Genomic DNA, 19,452 nt, shown 5'->3' with positions numbered 1-19,452 from the left:
TTTCATTAAAAACAATTCAAGTTTTCAAAATAAATAGTAAAATATACATAAGAAATAGTATGAATGTACTTTTAAAATAAGACTGTCAAATGGCTTTAATCAGTGTTTAGCCTGCAAATTGACCCTTGGTAGGAACCAAATCTCTAAATTTAGAACTGAATAAAAATCCCCTGATGTAATTATGAATTTAAAATTAAATGGGAACATAAATGAATTCGTTAGATACAAAGAATATTTCAGGATGTAGGACATATTCTACAAGCTTCGTAAACATAAACCAATCTTCAGCTGTCCTAGACTGCTTGAAGAGACTATTATTTTCTGACTGAAGTGATGAAATATAATAGAACAATATATTTGATTAACCTTTCCTGCATTACACTGCTTCCATCTGATGGCTCTGCATAATCCATACCAGTGGCCCTCATCTTTGGTTTGGATCTGAGTTCTGTCCTCACATTTCATGGACACAACAGGGGCAGTGACCTCTCTGTTGTAAAATCTAATGGTCAATTCTTGTTCCTCATCTTAGTCTATTAACAGTATTTAACACAGTTCATCACACATCCCCTCTCAGAAGCTTTTCCTTTTGGCCTTCTCTTTTTCTGCTTTCACTTTCCTGGCCTCTTTCTTCAGTTTCCTTTGTTAAATCTTTCATTTTCTCCTGCTATCCAGTTGGAAATGTCTCACAGGTCAGTCTTGGGGTCCTGGATGTTTTTGCATCTCTGTTTTACATGCATGCTTAGATGTCCTCTGCATTAACTCTCACAATTCTCTCTCTAGCCTTAATCTCTCCAGTAGTTTCAGACTTGTCTTTCTAATTATCTGCATAGTATCTCCACTGGGGTGTCTAATTGGCATATCAAACAGCATGTCTAAAACCAAATTTCTGTCTTTCAGCTTAAATCTGGGTCTCCTAGAAGCAGTTCTGTCTTGACAAATTGTAACTCTGTTTTTATGATTGGAGTCATTTTTGATGCCTTTTTTTCAAGCTGCAGGTTGAATCCATCTAAATCCTGTTGATTGTACTCAAAGTTTTTCCATATTTCAACCCCTTCTGACCATCAATTTCAACAACCCCCAATCCAAGCCACCATTATTTTTCTTTTTGACTATTCTTATAGCCTCTAGCTTATCTGCTTACCCTGCTTTATTTTTTTGGAGAGCTTAACCAACCTCTGACTATATAACTACATCTATATTGTGACTGCATATGTGTGTAGTTACATATATACCTATACACACATAAGAAAAAACAATAAGGAGAGATGGATTGTGTATGAATGTATGTCTATTGATTTTGTGAGTTTTCAGTGTTGATACAATACCAGTCTAAAGAAGCACTAAGTTGCAGAAAGAGGCCTCTAAAATCATACAATGCAAGTTTGAATCTTGATGCTGACCCTCTCCTGGCTGGGTGACCTTCTTCTGGTAAATTAGTTGACCCCTGTGCCTCAGTTTTCTCATCTACAAGTTGTCTGTATCTTATAGGGTTGTTTTAACGGGTAAATAAACTAATGTATGGAAAGCCTTTAATAGTGCTTGTTGCTGCCTCAATAAACATTAGTAAATATTTATCACAGTATATCTTAAAATGGCTACAGTCAAGGTGATTAATCAGTAATTAACCCGGTTCTTAAAAGACCATTTAAATACATGGTCGTGAAGAGTCAGACACGACTGAGCGACTTCACTTTGACTTTTCACTTTCATGCATTGGAGAAGGAAATGGCAACCCATTCCAGTATTCTTGCCTAGAGAATCCCAGGCATGGGGGAACCTGGTGGGCTGCTGTTTATGGGGTCGCACAGAGTCGGACACGACTGAAGCGACTTAGCAGCAGCAGCAGCAGCAGCCTTACGTTATCGTTACTGTTTCCTCTATGCTATGGAATTTGCAGGTTTAAGCCTATAAAAAAATTTATAATGTGATAGCTGATACAAATGCATATGAGCAAATCTCTTTCATTTGTGCACAGTTTTTATCCAAATTAAATCTCAAAATAGAAAAAAGCAGACTACCCATCTCTTCTCCAAATTCTTGCCCCATAGCTCTTTGTATTCAGTCAAGGACAGAGGTGTTTCCTTTGTTTTACCCTTGAGGTTTGATTCCTGGGTTGAGAGGATCCCCTAGAGAGGGGATCAACTACCCACTCCAGTATTCTTGGGCTTCTCTGGCTCAGTTGGTAAAGAATCCTCCTATGTTTCTGGTTATACTGTTTTTATTGTAAAACCTTATTGGTCCTTTTTATTAAGTGAGTTTTAAATAAAATAAATGCTGTAGGAATATGTTTTTACTTTATTGTCTTCCAAGTCTATGACTGCAATATGCTATTAAGCTTTTTGTTCAATCATTTTACACATCACCTGCAGAGAGACCATCTCAGGAGCTTTTCTCATGCGGACTCCTAGGCCACACACCTGGAGACTTATGAATCTGCATTTTAGTAAGAAGCTTGGTAATGTTACACACTAGAAACTGAGATCCACAGTACTGCAAGGGAATCATCACAGGACTTATTTTACCCAGTTAATATTTGCTTTGTCAACTTGGGATTCCTTTTCTCTGCTTCAAAATCTTTTTTTTTTAACTATCGTTTAAGGAGGAAATTAAATTGGGTGTGGAAACATAGTCTAAAAAGTTAGGAGTAGTTGCGTCTGGATGGTAGCGTTACAGGTAGTTCTTTTATTTTCTCTGCTATTTCTTCAAATAGTTTATCATAAATAAATGTATTACATTTTGAACTAGAGATAAAGCTGTACATACATACCATAGAAAAAATCCTGAAAGAAAATACATCAAATATATCCATGGTGTGTCTTAATGGTGGTTTTAAAGGTTTTATTTCCTTTTTTATCTTTAAGATTTCTTTTTTCAAATTATTCAGCAAATGATTATCTTCAGTTGGAGAAAAATTGGTTTCTCTCTAATAGAAGAAACATTGTGTGTGGTTTATTTGGTAGGGAATTGGGAGAGAAGGAGATTATTTGCAGAGTGCCATTGGATAAGTCTTAAATATCAAAGTATTTGCCATAAAGAATAAATCTTACAAGTATTTTTCACACAAGTAATGATCTTATAACAGTCATGGGCTGTTATTTGCAAATCCCAGTATTGAAGTCTTAGGCAGTAGCAGCTGCTCCTAGAATACTCAGATATATAATTGTATTAATTCAAATATCATGTGAAATTTACATGTATGTAATATGCATTTAAATGCATGTACATGTAAATGTGTCTAGGATATATAAAAGTTTTTACGATAACAGTTTTGTTTTTTAATACTATCAAATAATGTTTTTGGTGTATAGAACTGAGTTATATTTTCTTCAGAGATGAGAACTCCCCATTGTTTCTTATTCCTTTTCAGACAGCCTGAAAGGGACCTGTTGGCTCAACATCCAGGACAACCGCTGTGAGGTGAACATCAATGGAGCTACTCTGAAATCCGAATGCTGTGCCACGCTTGGGGCCGCCTGGGGGAGCCCCTGTGAGCGGTGTGAGCTAGGTAGGAGCCTGCCCACTAGGATTCTGGGCTTCACATCGGAAAGCTTCCTCCTCAACTAAGCACCTCTTTATATATTTACCTAGTCAGGAACACCATAACGTCATTGCCCTCCCTAATATGATATCTTTTCTGGTAAAATGTATTCACTTCTTGAAATATGTATTGGGTTTATCCTCTTACTATAAGCAGACCTTCTGAATATTTTAGACAAGGAAGGAAGTCAACTAGAATTTAGCTGCTGGATGACTATCAGTATCCTCCAGTATTCTTGTTTGCATGTATCCCAGTAGAAAATGATATCTCGTTCCTTTAAGTCTTTGGTTTACTTATGATTCAGTTGACAATGTGAAAAATAAAGGGGAATTGTAGGGAAAATTATGAGAATCTCAATATGGGTCAAAACTGATAGAGTTACCACAGCTTATAGGCCGCCGGAGTCCTTTGCCTCTAAAATCCGGATTTTGGTTTTTATTTAGTTCAATTTTGATTCCATTATTCTGTTTGTTGCGCTTAGGACAGTTGTATTTTCTTTTGTAATGTGGGAAAAAATGTGTCCTTCGTTCTCGCAGATACAGCTTGCCCAAGAGGGTTTGCCAGGATAAAAGGTGTTACTTGTGAAGGTGAGTATGTTCTTGAAAACATTGTGAATCTTTAGGAAAGTATTTAAAATTGACATTCTCTCCCATACTTTGGAGATACTCATTCTCAAAGACCTTGGAATTTCAGTAAAAATACTCTTATGTTGTCAACAAATGTTTTAGAATAATGCTTTTAGGAAACAGCTTTGTGTTTCCCGTTTCTCCTCTTTATGCTGTGGGGTAAGTTTTCATCCCTCGCCTTTAAGGCATAGAGCAGCTGGCAAAGAGCTTGTCTCGGCTGTGTTTTATGGATGAGCAAGGCTGTGGCAGTTTTCACAGCTGGTACCCAGGAGACCCGGGAGCTTCATTGTGAAATATATCTGCTTAACTGAAGTAATAATCCACATTATTGCAGACTGAATCTGCTATACAGGAAGTAAGATCACACCTGCTTTTTCTATCAGTGACATCTTTATTCCTCTGCTTGCTTCGTTTCCCTGTAGACGTTAATGAGTGTGAGGTGTTTCCTGGCGTCTGCCCAAATGGACGCTGTGTCAACAGCAGAGGATCTTTTCATTGTGAGTGCCCTGAAGGCCTTACATTGGATGGAACTGGCCGTGTGTGTTTGGGTAAGATTCATGAACCAAGCATACATTTTCTTATTTTGGAGTGTCCTGACCAAATGTATTAGGTTGGTAGCTGGAAAACTTGCTTTAAATAAAGTATTTTGGAGGAAATCAATACAGAATATTTTTTAAATGGATGAATTTAAATGAAATGGGCTTCCCCGATAGCTCAGTTGGTAAAGAATCTGCCTGCAATGCAGGAGACCCTGATTCGATTCCTGGGTCAGGAAGATTCCCTGGAGAAGGGAAAAGCTACCCACTCCAGTATTCTGGCCCAGAGAATTCTATATGGGGTCGCAAAGAGTTGGGCATGACTGAGCAACTTTCACTTTCACTTTTAAGTGAAATGGTTTCTGTGTAATACAGAAAATTGGTACTGCTCAAAAATTAATCTCAAAATTCCTCTTCTCCACCTGAAAACTGTGAACCTACTAAATACTTCTATATCTATACTCCTGCTTTCTGTCTCTGTGGACTTGACAACTCTTAAGTGCCTCATATGAAAGGAATCATGTGATGTTTGTCCGTGACTAACTTGTTTCACTTAGTGTGTCTCCAGAGTTCATCACTGTTGTAGCATGTATCAGTATTTCTCTGCTTTCTCAGACTGAGTGGTGTTCCATTGTACATATGTACCACATTTTTTTTGTCTGCTTACCTATTGATGGATACTTGGGTGGCATCCACCTTTTGGCTGTTGTGAATAACTCATCTATGAGCATGCGTGTACCAATACCAACATATTTACAAGTTTCTACTTTGACACACCTAGCCTTCCTAGGTGGCTCAAGTGGCAAAGAATCCACCTGCCAGTGCAGGGGATGAAGGAGACGTGGGTTCAATTCTTGGGTCAGGAAAATCCCCTGAGAAGGAAATGGTGACCCACTCCAGTGTTCTTGCCTAGAAGATGGCATGGACAGAGGAGCCTGGTGGGATATAATCCATGGGGTCACAAAGAGTCAGACCTGACTGAGTGAGTGAGCACACATTCAGCACACATCCAGTGAGCTACTCACTGCTGAGTGGCTTCTGTGAGCCTGGTGTATTTAAAAAAAAAACTCACACGCACACAAAAACATTTTAAGTTTTTTAATCAGGTGTTTTAGTCCTGTTTAATCTTTTACACTGAGTCAATGTAATAAGAGACCTTATATGTTAAACATAGAAGAAAAATTGGAAACTCATGTTTGAAGTTAACATTCAGCAGTCCACTGCAGCTATGCTTCTAGACAAGACCGGGGGGAGAGTCATGGCAAAGTTATGTGGCTTCTGTGTGCACACATTGACTGATCTTGTCCCTTCCTTTACCATCTTCAGAGTTTAAACTTTTCTTAATGCTCTATTTTCTAAAAGATTGTAAATAAAGAAGCTCTTTCTATCAACACTGTATTGTAGAAATTCCTGCTGCTGCTGCTGCTGCTGCTAAGTCTCTTCAGTCATATCCGACTCTATGCGATCCCATAGGTGGCAGCCCACCAGGCTTCCTCGTCCCTGGGATTCTCCAGGCAAGAACCCTGGAGTGGGTTGCCATTTCCTTCTCCAATGCATGAAAGTGAAAAGTGAAAGTGAAGTCACTAAGTTGTGTCCGACTCTTAGCGACCCCATTGACTGTAGCCTTCCAGGCAGTTGACTTTATCTATCAGTGTCATCCATGACTAAAGTTAAGCTTCATGATTGAAAAAGAAACTTCTAATAATTCTATGTTGTCTCTGAACAATTTTTTATTTACCTAAGGAATTTTTTCCCAATGGGTTATGAAACAATAACTTTTTAGTTTGTAATATAGCTTTACATATGCTTGAATTTGAAATTGAGTTTGCACGAGAGAAGACTCTACACATGGACATCACCAGATGGTCAACACCGAAATCAGATTGATTATACTCTATGCAGCCAAAGATGGAGAAGCTCTATACAGTCAACAAAAACTAGACCAGGAGCTGACTGTGGCTCATATCATGAACTCCTTATTACCAAATTCAGACTTAAATTGAAGAAAGTAGGGAAAACTGCTAGACCATTCACGTATGACCTAAATCAAATCCCTTATGATTATACAGTGGAAGTGGGACATAGATTTAAGGGCCTAGAAAGAGTGCCTGATGAACTATGGAATGAAGTTTGTGACATGGTGCAGGAGACAGGGATCAAGACCATCCCCATGGAAAAGAAATGCAAAAAAGCAAAATGGTTGTCTGAGGAGGCCTTACAAATAGCTGTGAAGAGAAGAGAGGTGAAAAGCAAAGGAGAAAAGGAAAGATATAGGCATCTAAATGCAGAGTTCTAAAGAATAGCGAGAAGAGATAAGAAAGCCTTCTTCAGCAATCAATGCAAAGAAATAGAGGGAAACAACAGATTGGGAAAGACTAGAGATATCTTCAAGAAAAACAGAGATACCAGGGAACATTTCATGCAAAGATGGGCTCAATAAAGGACAGAAATGGTATGGACCTAACAGAAGCAGAAGATATTAAGAAGAGGTGGCAAGAATATACAGAAGAACTGTACAAAAAAGATCTTCACGACCCAGATAGTCATGATGATGTGATCACTAATCTAGAACCAGACATCTTGGAATGTGAAGTCAAGTGGGCCTTAGAAAGCATCACTATGAACAAAGCTAGTGGAGGTGATGGAATTCCAGTTGAGCTGTTTCAAATCCTGAAAGATGATGCTGTGAAAGTGCTCCACTCAATATGCCAGCAAATTTGGAAAACTCAGCAGTGGCCACAGGACTGGAAAAGGTCAGTTTTCATTCCAATTCCCAGGAAAGGCAATGCCAAAGAATGCTCAAACTACCACCCAATTGCACTCATCTCGCGTGCTCGTAAAGTAATGCTCAAAATTCTCCAAGCCAGGCTTCAGCAATACATGAACCGTGAACTCCCTGATGTTCAAGCTGGTTTTAGAAAAGGCAGAGGAACCAGAGATCAAATTGCCAACATCCGCTAGATCATCAAAAAAGCAAGAGAGTTCCAGAAAAACATGTATTTCTGCTTTATCGACTATGCCAAAGCCTTTGACTGTGTGGATCACAATAAACAGTGGAAAATTCTTCAAGAGATGGGAATACCAGACCACCTGACCTGCCTCTTGAGAAATCTGTATGCAGGTTAGGAAGCAAGTTAGAACTGGACATGGAACAACAGACTGGTTCCAAATAGGAAAAGGAGTACGTCAAGGCTGTATATTGTCACCCTGCTTATTTAACTTCTATGCAGAGTACATCATGAGAAACGCTGGACTGGAAGAAACACAAGCTGGAATCAAGATTGCCGGGAGAAATATCCATAACCTCAGATGTGCAGATGACACCACCCTTATGGCAGAAAGGAAAGAGGAACTAAAAAGCCTCTTGATGAAAGTGAAAGAGGAGAGTGAAAAAGTTGGCTTAAAGCTCAACATTCAGAAAATGAAGATCATGGCATCTGGTCCCATCACTTCATGGCAAATAGATGGGGAAACAGTGGAAACAGTGTCGGACTTTATTTTTGGGGACTCCAAAATCACTGCAGATGGTGATTGCAGCCCTGAAATTAAAAGACGCTTACTCCTTGGAAGAAAAGTTATGACCAACCTAGATAGCATATTCAAAAGCAGAGACATTACTTTGTCAGCAAAGGTCCATCTAGTCAAGGCTATGGTTTTTCCAGTGGTCATGTATGGATGTGAGAGTTGGACTGTGAAGAAGGCTGAGCGCCAAAGAATTGATCCTTTGAACTGTGGTGTTAGAGAAGACTCTTGAGAGTCCCTTGGACTGCAAGGAGATCCAATCAGTCCGTTCTGAAGGAGATCAACCCTGAGATTTCTTTGGAAGGAATGATGCTAAAGCTGAAGCTCCAGTTCTTTGGCCACCTCATGTGAAGAGTTGACTCTTTGGGACAAAGACTTTGATGCTGGGAGGGATTGGGGGCAGGAGGAGAAGGGGACGACAGAGGATGAGATGGCTGGATGGCATAACTGACTTGATGGACATGAATCTGTGTGAACTCTCGGAGTTGGTGATGGACAGGGAGGCTTGGCCTGCTGTGATTCATGGGGTGGCAAAGAGTCGGACACGACTGAGCAACTGAACTGAACTGAACTGATGACTATAAAATCATATGGAATTGTTTAGAAATATCCAAAGTCCAATAATAAAGAAAAATTGTTTTTGGAATTTTAAATTATCTCCAAAGTTTAGGAAAAAGTGAAGTACCTTTTGAAGATGACAAAATAATAGTACTAGTATGGCTTAAAACTCAGCATTCAAAAACTGAGATCATGGCGTCCGGTCCTATCACTTCATGACATATAAAATGGGGAAACAAATGGAAACAGTGACAGACTATTTTCTTGGGTTCCAAAATCACTGCAGTTGGTAACTGCAACCATGAAATTAAAAGATGCTTACTCCTTGGAAGAAAAGCTGTGACAAACTTAGACATCATATTAAAAAGCAGAGACATTGCTTTGCCAGCAAGGGTCCGTTTAGTCAAAGCTTTGGTGTTTCCAGTAGTTATGTATGGATGTGAGAGTTGGACCGTAAAGAGAGCTGAGCACCAAAGAATCAATACTTTTGAACTGTGGTGTTGGAAAAGACTGTTGAGAGTCCCTTGGACTACACGGAGATCTAATGGGTCAATCCTAGAGAGAATCAGTCCTGAATATTAATTGGAAGGACTGATGCTGATGCTGAAGCTCCAATACTTTTGCTACCTGATGCGAGGAGCTGACTCACTAGAAAAGGCCCTGGTGATGGGAACTATTGAGGGCAGGAGGTGAAGGGGATGACAGAGGATGAGATGGTTGGATGGCATCACCAGCTCAATGGACATGAGTTTGAGCAAGCTCTGGGAGATTGTGAGAGATAGGGAGGCCTGGCGTGCTGCAGTCCATGGAGTTGCATAGTCGGATACAACTGAGCTACTGAACAACAGCAACAGTATGATCAAATAACTAATGAAATCAAATTGCCTTCAGTAACTAAATGATGCTATATATGAATTTATATCATTGACTTTCAGTTATCACTCAGCAAAATAAATTCTTAGTAGTAATATCACTCCAAATGACACCTTTGTAACATTCTATGAGGATGTATTGGATGTTCTTCATCCTTATACCTTGGTTAAATACATTTTGTCACTACTTCAATTTTGCTACAGTAATTCACTGTGGCTGTGGATGTGCGATAGTTTCAAGAAGAGACTTGCGTAGGCAAAAGGGAATTGTTCTGCAAACAAAAGAGACAAACTGCTCTGATAGAATTGATACCAGTCCTGCCAGGGAGGGACTAAGCAGGTGATCGGTATGTGAATGTTCAGTGACTCTGACAGCTTGACCTCAGTCTGTGGTTCCCCCTCCCTGTAGATATCCGCATGGAGCAGTGTTACTTGAAGTGGGATGAGGACGAATGCATCCATCCTGTACCTGGGAAGTTCCGCATGGATGCCTGCTGCTGTGCGGTCGGAGCAGCTTGGGGCACCGAGTGTGAGGAGTGCCCCAAACTTGGCAGCAAAGAGTATGAGACCCTGTGCCCCCGGGGGCCTGGCTTTGCTAACAGAGGGGATGTCCTTACCGGGAGGCCGTTTTACAAAGGTAACTGTCAGCAGCGCATGGGTCCCTCCACACTAAAGCTCACCTTCCACGTTCTCTGAGGCTTGATTTTGCTCTAAACGTTTGGTTCCCCACTTTATTTTCTTTGTTAAAACGTACAACCAGCCTATGGCCCAGGAGCATAAATCCCCTATACAAGAGGGTACTGCAGAGAAGACACTGGGACAGCTGATAACACGTTTCTTACGTCCTTCTACTGTACCACTGCTTTTCTCAGCGTAGCCTGATGAGATGCAGCCCTGATGTTGCAAAAAGTTCTCTGTGCCCCCTAAATTTACAAAACAAACAGTCAGAAGTAAAGGGATCAGAACACTTCATTACAAATACAGACTCTTCCGCAACTGAAACTTTCTGTGTGGCATCAGTGTAATCACTTACAACTTTAACACCACCCCCCATTCTCACTTGAGTACATGAATTTCCATCAAGGTAGGTTCTTCACGTAAAACGATGGACCTCCTCTTTTGTTTCGACCAGCTCTACATTGCGACTCTGTTCTGCTTGTAGATATCAATGAGTGTAAAGCGTTTCCCGGGATGTGCACCTATGGAAAGTGCAGGAATACGATTGGGAGCTTCAAGTGCCGTTGCAATAGTGGCTTTGCCCTGGACATGGAGGAAAGGAACTGCACAGGTAAGACTGTTCTTCTGTTGTATTAGGCAAACCTGGCTCTCTCTTCTGCTGTTTTGAAAGTACTGCTCTATGTATACATACGTCCCCTCCCTCTGAAGCCTCCCTCCCACCCACCGCCCCATCCCACCTCTCTAGTTCATCACAGAGCATGGAGCTGAGCTCCCTGTGCCATGCAGCAGCTTCCCACTAGCTTTATTCTACGCATGATGGGGTGTATATGTTAATGCTACTCTCTGAATTCATCCCACCCTCTCCTTTCCCATTGTAGCTTTGTGCACTTTTGAATGCTGTTCTCCCTTCTTCTGCCGCATAGATAGATAGATAGATAGATAGATAGATAGATAGATAGATAGATATGTATACACACACACACACACACAATGTCACACAGTCCCAGTGTGGTCCTCAGTACCCCTCACCACTCTGAATCTGGAAGGCACATCAGAATTTCTTGAGTGTGTGTGTGTGTGTGTGTGTGTGTGTGTGTAACCTCTTGCAAAACACCTTTGCTAAGTTCAAAAGTTATTTCTCTTGGTGCCTATTCTCCTTGATCTCTGGTCAAACCTTCTCTGTGATTTTCGTCTCTCTTTCTTTTCATGCTGTTTCCCTCTTTCCATTGTCCTGTCATGACTCTGATGTTCCTTTTCTAATCTTCACAGATTCTTCTCGCCTTTGGCATTTTCCAGAGTCCTCTGGTCTCTCCGCATCCTGCCTCTCAGAATTGCATTTGCCACCATGACTTTTTAGATGGCCTCTGTCGAGCTGACTCCAAGGGGCTATTTCTAGCCCTCTCTTCCTCCTGAGTTCCACTCTCAAATTTCTGACTTTCATCTAGACAGTTTCTTTTTTCATCTCCTTTTGTCCCACCCTGCTTTCTCTGTCTAGGGTCTTCTTTACATGGATTAATATTATCATTTCACTTGGGTTTGAAACCTAAGACTTAATTTTGACCCCTTCCTCTCCCAACAGACAAGTGACAAGGTTTTGTATATTCTCCCATCAAAATGACTGTTTCGTTTCAAGTATTTCTTCTATACTATTCCTGATGCAGGTTCAGCTCTTCAGGACACAGACTCTGAGCAGAAATGAGCATACTGGAATCTTATTAGGAATTGATTTTGGGGTCAACGACTTGGGGAGGAAGGGAAAGGAAGCAGAAGGGGCCTAAAGGAAAAGTTAGGTTGTGATGCAGTCCCATTGTGGTCCTCAGCACCCTCAATGGCGAAGCTCTGCATCTTTCTGGAAGGCACATCAGAATTGTCTTGAATTAGGGCATAGGGCCTTAGTGTTGACGTAGCTGCATGATGAATATTTGGGTACATCCACCCAGAGGAGGCTGTGATTGTGGGGAGCTGAGGTTTCTCCTGAAGGTAGCCCCCACCTCGGGACTTTCTGGCAGCCACAGTCCCACAAGTGGAGGGCAAGGACGTGTGAATACTTCCTTCCTGAAGCAAGATCTGGGCAGCATATCACAGTCTCTTCTACATTGCAGATTCCTCCAGCATCTTTCACCCCTGACCCCAAAACCTCCCCCAGTCAGATCCTTCCAGGCTTTTCATGCTAAAAAGCAGGGCTTAGTTTGTGTAACTTCCCACGGAGCAACTTCCATTGACTCAGACCACCCTAGACCTGGATAAAGAAGCTTCTCCAGTTCTGACTGCTCTGTTTTTGGCGAGAAGTCAGCCACATCATTTAATGACTCTGAAACCTGCCTTGTTTAAATTGTTCAAGAGAGAAAGTTATTAACAGCACTGTGGTGCTGTGAGCTATAGTGTGAAAGGACAGCGGGACATGGGTGGCTGCCCTTCTTCATAGCACAAAAGGCCCGTCTACTGCTCCCCACGTTGTCACCATAGTCACCATACCTGTCTTGCCTATGCTTGGATTCATCATCAGCCTCTCTGTAACTCACTGTTCTCTGAAGTGCATTAATTTTCTTTACCTAGGCATTTTATCTCTTGACTTTCTATTTGTTCTACACTTTTAAAGTTAGAATTTCTGTGCAAACCTTCCAGGATCAATTCAAAAGTCACCTCCTTCAGAATGCTAATTATTAACAAAGAATAGCTTATTATATGTATAGCACTCTCTATGAGACAAAGAAATGTCGATTCACTTACTCCTATGAGATGGGTTCTAATACATGCCCCATTTTACAGATAAACAAACAAAGGCACAGAGAAATTAAATTATTTTCCCAAGACCCTACACTCAGAAAATGATGATAGTGGGATTTGTGTCCAGCTCTCTGGTTCCAGAGTTCAAAATCTGCACCGTGCAGCTCCCACCACATCACAGTAGCCAGAATTTGTCCCTCCTCTGCCATTGAACTTGTTCTGTGTTTTCATATGGTTCTCATAGATAAAAAATAAGGTAATTAGCCTGCACATTGTTTACCTGCTTAATTGAATCAGCTGATTTTGTTAAGACTTTTGTTCAAAAGAAAGTACCTGGATTTTCAGTATATATGTCCTGCAATTGGGAAAATCAGTAGAGGAAAAACCAAAAGCCGGGAGAAAGCTGGGACTGAGACCACCCTCTGCCCAAGGAAACATGTGCAAATAAGCTATTTATAAATCCTGTGAGAGAAAAACTTAAAACTTAAAATTCACCAAAATAAACATATGCTGACAATAACATTTTCCCCCCCACTGTGACAAAAGTGGTTAAACAAGTCATATTTTCTTAATCATATTTTGTAGATATGACTGCTCTGTTGAAAATCTTGATTTTAGGAATGGGAGATTTCTCACAGAATCCTGTTTTGAGAACACATGTGCTGCTATTAAAGATTCTTATTCACCATACTGTATAAAAAATGACAAACACAAAAGCCCATCATTGTCCTTTGTTTCCAGTGTTAAAAATCAGATCAGTAGGCTCTTCCATCCGAATATTACACAAAAGCACAGTTGGAGCATGTTCCGTGACCCTGCCATAAATGTGTGTTCTCTGGCTCAGGGTTCAGTAGTTGCATCCACCTCTGAAGCTGTCCCTGGGGCCAGCCCAGCCACCCCTGCTCCGAGGCAGCAGCCCCCACAGGCCCCCACCAGGGGTGGACACGGCTAGTGCCTCAGAACTAGCGTGGCCTTTGGGTTGTGCATGGGACTCCATCTACGTGGAGACTGCTTCCTCGTTTGCCACCTGCCTTGGTCCTCTCATATCACAGTTGCTTGTTTCATCCTTCTGTTACCATTTCTAAACCATAAAGAGAAATCCACAATTTCAGAGTTCTTAAAGGCAAAAAGACAGCACCTGCCCGTTGGCTGCGACAGTTTTGGCAGTTGGGGAAAGGAATGTGCCTGCAGCCCTGTCCCCATCTAGGGGATCTCCTGAAAACACATCCTCCTCCTGCTCACCCGATTCCTCCAGCACCTTCACTTAGAAGGCCAAGTCTCTCTGTTGCTTAACACCTCTTTATCTCACTCTGGTTTTTTTGAATTTCTTTTAAACCCTGTGGATTAGACATTGACGAGTGCAGGATTTCTCCTGACCTCTGTGGGAGCGGCATCTGTGTCAACACGCCGGGCAGCTTTGATTGCGAGTGCTTCGAAGGCTACGAGAGTGGGTTCATGATGATGAAGAACTGCATGGGTAAGCCGCTCCGGTTTGGAAACAGGTCTAGCACAGACTCGTTAGCATGACTTTGGCTTGTCTCAGAGCTGTTAACAGTGTGCTTGGCAAGGAGCTAAATGTCAGACAGGAAATCTGCTCCTCTCTAACTCTTAGGGAGCCCCAGCCTCTTGGTGCCTTAATGGCAGTGAGGTCTTGAGACTGAGTTCTGTTTATTTATAGAATCTGAAATCACCACAGAGTAACTACTGAGCAGGGGTTCACTTAAAATGTATGGCATTGGTGTTGACCCCCAAATTTATTTATTGTTATGAGAATCCCATGTTCTTTTCCTGACATTACACAAGCTCTTGGCATTGCCCACCTTTTAGCCCACTGTTTCATGTTTAGAAACTTTTAGGACTCACCTCATGGGATATACAAAGTGATCGGTCTAAGATTTTTCTATCACCTTGATGAGAGATAGAGACATATGATGTCTGGAGTTGAGACTGATGGAAAGCAAGCACTGTTTATTTTTACCTCTTGTGAGGCTGGTCATTTCATGCAAGTAAGTGCCTTGAGAGCTCACTGTCTTTCAGAGGAGAGCGTGGTACTTAAATCTACTAATCATAGGGAAAGTGAGGAGAACCTGATCCCATCTTGTGTTAACCCAGCTCCTCCATTTGAATCACCGTGACTCAGATAATGAACCTTTCTCCCAGTCTGTGTCCTGAACAGCTTTTCCTCAGAGTTCTTTAATGGCTCTCACGTTTTTACCTTTCAGACATTGACGAATGTGAACGTAACCCTCTCCTTTGTAGGGGTGGCACCTGTGTGAACACTGAGGGCAGCTTTCAGTGTGACTGCCCACTGGGACACGAGCTGTCGCCATCACGCGAGGACTGTGTGGGTACGTTTGTCTCCTCAGCACATGAACCCTCCCAGTTCAACCTGGAAAGATCATAAAGATCAGAGGTTTTTCTAGTGAAAATCTAGCTGATTACAATTTGGGAGTTCAGAGTCCACACATCTGGGATCAGGCTGTGTGTCTTTAGAGAATGCTTTGGTGATACACTCAGATGAGTGGCATTACCCCTGCTCCCCTCTTTTTTGTTGCAAGCATTCTGGAAGGGACCCTGCCCTGTGTCAGGCCTTGGAGTTCCCTCCTCCAGGTCGCCTGGGGTGGGACGGCAGCTTCTGTTAGAAGGGCTGCTCCCTGACAGTTCGCCTATGAGCACACCTGTGCCCAGAATCCACCCTATGCCTTGTGTCTGCGATCACAGGATCTGCTCACCTGGGTGTGAGCACATGCGCTCCCTCCGGCCTGCTCCTCACAGAAGCCCTGAGGCTTTCCTGGCCCTGAGCTCAGCAGGGAACCAGGTGCGATAAGAGAAGACCCACCCGCTGGTCCTGAAGCATTCCACAGGCTTTAAAACTTTAGCCAGGAAACGTTTTCTTTACAGGAAATCTTTCTCAAAGGTGTAAGCAAATAAAACAGTTTAAAATAAAACAGATCCCACACTCCCAAATAAAAGCATTTGAACACATCCTGGTCTACACGTGTCTATTTATAACCCATATTTATATCACTGAGCTAATGATTAGGTGAATCTTAAATCATAGACCAGACATTTTATTTACTTTTAAACTTTTAATGTTTTTTACTGAAGGGAAAGAGTCTTTAAATTTTATAGAGCTTTACAATTTTTAAAAGTTTTGCATATGTGCTTTCATATAATCCCGTAACTCTTTTTTTTTTACCCCATCCCTATTTTGCCCCTCCCCTCTTTCTTCTCCCTACTGCTAACCACTAGTGTGTTCTCTGTATCTATGAGTCTGCTTCATTTTGCAAAGTTATTATAAAACGGTGAATTTAAAGGTTTAAAATACTTTAAATTCCACATTAATAATAGCACAAAAAGGTATTTCACACAGATAATTACAGAATATTTATTCATATTTGTGATACTAGTGACTCAGATCTGTTTCTTTTGCTGATTAATTTTCATATTTTTTATGACTGGATTTTATAGCTGAAAAAGTTTCCTTCAGTGTTATAATGTACATTATAAGATATGCATTTTTGCATGTTCAATAAAATATTTCATGACTATGAACATAAGTCTATCACATCATCCTCGTGATCTTGAGAATTCAAAGTGAATTTCTTGTTATGTCTGATTTTTTTCCTGGATCGTGTTTGACAAGTAACTTGTTTAAGGAGTGTCTCTCTACCATTCTCTTGTTCTATTTTTGCGTTAGTAGTGCTAGCTTCTTCCACAGATCTTTTCAGTTTTTTTTAAAGATATCTGCCCACCTTATAATAGTTAGCTTATTTAAAAGCAGTCAATATAATCTGTAAGCCACCTGTCCAGGCTCACTAAACAACAATGCCATGAAAACTTGAAAAATGAGGGCCCTGTTTCCAGCCCGTCTGTTTTGTGGAACCAGCCGTCTTCCCTCCGGAACCATCATGTTATTTAGACAAGTGACCATCCTGTTAGTACCAGCTGAGCATGCGAATTCATGTATTAAGTATCATCCAGCTTTATTTCTGGCATGTGCTAAGTGGATGGAGTCTAGCCTCATGTGGCTATTTAAATTTGGTTAAAATTAAATAACATTGAAAATTCAGTTCCTTAGTCCTACTCTCCACGTTTCAAGCACTCAGTAACAGCTACACATGGGGTAGCATGGATGTGAAACAGTTCCATTAACATAGAAACTTTCACCGGACAGCACTGTTGTAGATAGAACTAAGAGAAATATAGATTGCAGCATTTTCTTTGAATTTCCCCAGGAAATCATCTCTCCTCCCCCTGAAGTATTAGTAAATAAAACCCTTTGGATAATGATAAAGCCCATTGCTCCAATGCAGCATATTCTTGATAGTTTAAAATGACGTTGTGATTTCATAAACGTTAATTCTGTGTATCTTTTTATAGATATTAATGAATGCTCTCTGAGTGACAATTTGTGTAGAAATGGGAAATGTGTAAACATGATTGGAACTTATCAGTGCTCCTGCAATCCTGGGTACCAGGCCACACCAGATCGGCAGGGCTGTACAGGTAAGGACGCCGAGTGGGTCTGGAACTTGTATTTCTCAAGTCAGCCTAGGAATGCTTCTGGTACTGAATATATAATGACGCCAATGGGGGTCCTCCATCCTAAAAGTGAATCTTAAGTATGGGGGCAGATCTCTAAGATGCCATGGTTTGGTGGTTTTGCAGAGGAACCTCTGCTTTTAGCCTAGAAAACGTGCTATATCTCTGTCTATATGTATTTCATTTTATATTGTGTTTCTGAGTTATTTAATCATAGGTTACTAGAGCTAAATAAATGTCAAATGAAACACTGTCTAAAAGGAAATGAACTAAGAAAAACTAATAGTACAGTGATAAATCAGCATGAATGGTGGGGAGAAAAATCCAAAACTATTTAAGCTTTATCTGTTTAAAAAGAAAAACTCTCTTTGAAGAAAAGGGGGAGGAGTAGCTCTGACAGGTAACTCGGTGGTAATGTTTTCACAGATATTGATGAGTGCATGATAATGAATGGAGGCTGTGACACGCAGTGCACTAATGCGGAAGGAAGCTACGAATGTAGCTGCAGTGAAGGGTATGCCCTGATGCCAGATGGGAGGTCTTGCGCAGGTACGGAAGGAAAATACACAGACTTTGTGTGCATGTGTGTGTCTGGTTAATTTACAAATCTGGCTCCAGATATTTTGAGTGGAACTGGATGGAAAAAAGGATACGTGAGCTTAATAAAAGCCGTTCTTGTTTTCATTTAATGTTGATTTTGTGTCATCAGATATTGATGAATGTGAAAATAATCCTGATATCTGTGATGGTGGGCAGTGTACCAACATTCCTGGAGAGTACCGTTGTCTGTGTTATGATGGCTTCATGGCTTCTATGGACATGAAAACGTGCATTGGTGGGTATCATGCGAGCAGGGTAAATATTTATGTACAGTATGCACACACACATATATACACATAAGAAGAAGAGGCTTTTTTGGTTATTTTTAAAATTCAAACCATTGTATTAGAAGGTATAAAAGTGGAAAAGAAGAATTGTTTGAAAGAAAAACCTTAAAGACAGAATATTTATCTGCAGTAATGGGTCCTGCAGATATTAGACATTCTATTTGAAATTTTCTTTGTATATCTCAATATTATTCTATTCATTTTTAAAAATAGCTATTTAATCTATAGAATGAATAAATATTAACCACGGTATTGAAAATTCTCTAGACGTGAATGAGTGTGACTTAAATTCCAACATCTGCATGTTCGGGGAATGTGAGAACACCAAGGGATCCTTCATCTGCCACTGTCAGCTGGGGTATTCAGTGAAGAAAGGGACCACAGGATGCACAGGTAGGGGTCAAGCTCGTGTGCCCTGTGTTCCAGCTTCTTGCATTTCGGAGGCTAACCTGCAAAATCATTTGTTCCCTGGAATGTCTTGCACTTTCGCCACACCAGGTTGTAGCAGTAATGTGATGAGAAACTGGCCCAGAGCACGTGTGATGTGTTTAGTTCTTCTCTGTGGTAGATGCGCACGATCTGAGCCACCGAGCTGCGGACCTCACTGTAAACGGGCTTGGACACAGAGTGGGAGGATGGGTGTAGACTGTGGCCCCCGTGGTTCTCATGTGCTCTTCGGGCAGCGTTCACTTTCTTAATAAACCTGCTGCCCCATCAGGAGACATACATAAAGAAGGAGCCCAAAAGACCTGGGGGAATCTCAGCTGTTGCTAGGTTTCGCAGTGCTTTTAAAACTAACTCCGATCATAGATCGGAGATCTTAGAAAATTAATCTAAACTTTACGTTTAGACTCTTTTTCTTCCTTTTTTTCCCCCTCATCTTTTTCTTTCTTCTTTTCTCCTCTCTTTCCATTAGCTTTTGCCTTCTTTTCTCCCTACCCAAATTTACTCTTTTTGCCT

The 19,452-nt window shown here is 41.1% G+C and overlaps 1 protein-coding gene across 1 annotated transcript in view; it reads left to right on the top strand.

Annotated features, from left to right (window-relative positions):
• Nucleotides 1-19,452, top strand: part of FBN2 (fibrillin 2) — a 226,314-nt gene that overhangs the window by 150,409 nt on the left and 56,453 nt on the right. The window contains exons 21-31 of the mRNA XM_018050706.1: nucleotides 3,371-3,508; nucleotides 4,078-4,128; nucleotides 4,590-4,715; nucleotides 10,065-10,292; nucleotides 10,818-10,943; nucleotides 14,409-14,537; nucleotides 15,283-15,408; nucleotides 17,444-17,569; nucleotides 18,032-18,154; nucleotides 18,315-18,440; nucleotides 18,760-18,885. Coding sequence (XP_017906195.1) covers nucleotides 3,371-3,508; nucleotides 4,078-4,128; nucleotides 4,590-4,715; nucleotides 10,065-10,292; nucleotides 10,818-10,943; nucleotides 14,409-14,537; nucleotides 15,283-15,408; nucleotides 17,444-17,569; nucleotides 18,032-18,154; nucleotides 18,315-18,440; nucleotides 18,760-18,885 — 1,425 coding nt within the window. The remainder of the gene's footprint in view (nucleotides 1-3,370; nucleotides 3,509-4,077; nucleotides 4,129-4,589; nucleotides 4,716-10,064; nucleotides 10,293-10,817; nucleotides 10,944-14,408; nucleotides 14,538-15,282; nucleotides 15,409-17,443; nucleotides 17,570-18,031; nucleotides 18,155-18,314; nucleotides 18,441-18,759; nucleotides 18,886-19,452) is intronic.

This window comes from Capra hircus, chromosome 7 (genome assembly GCF_001704415.2).
Source record: "Capra hircus breed San Clemente chromosome 7, ASM170441v1, whole genome shotgun sequence".
Lineage (NCBI taxonomy): Eukaryota > Metazoa > Chordata > Mammalia > Artiodactyla > Bovidae > Capra > Capra hircus.
This window is presented reverse-complemented; position numbering and strand designations above follow the sequence as displayed.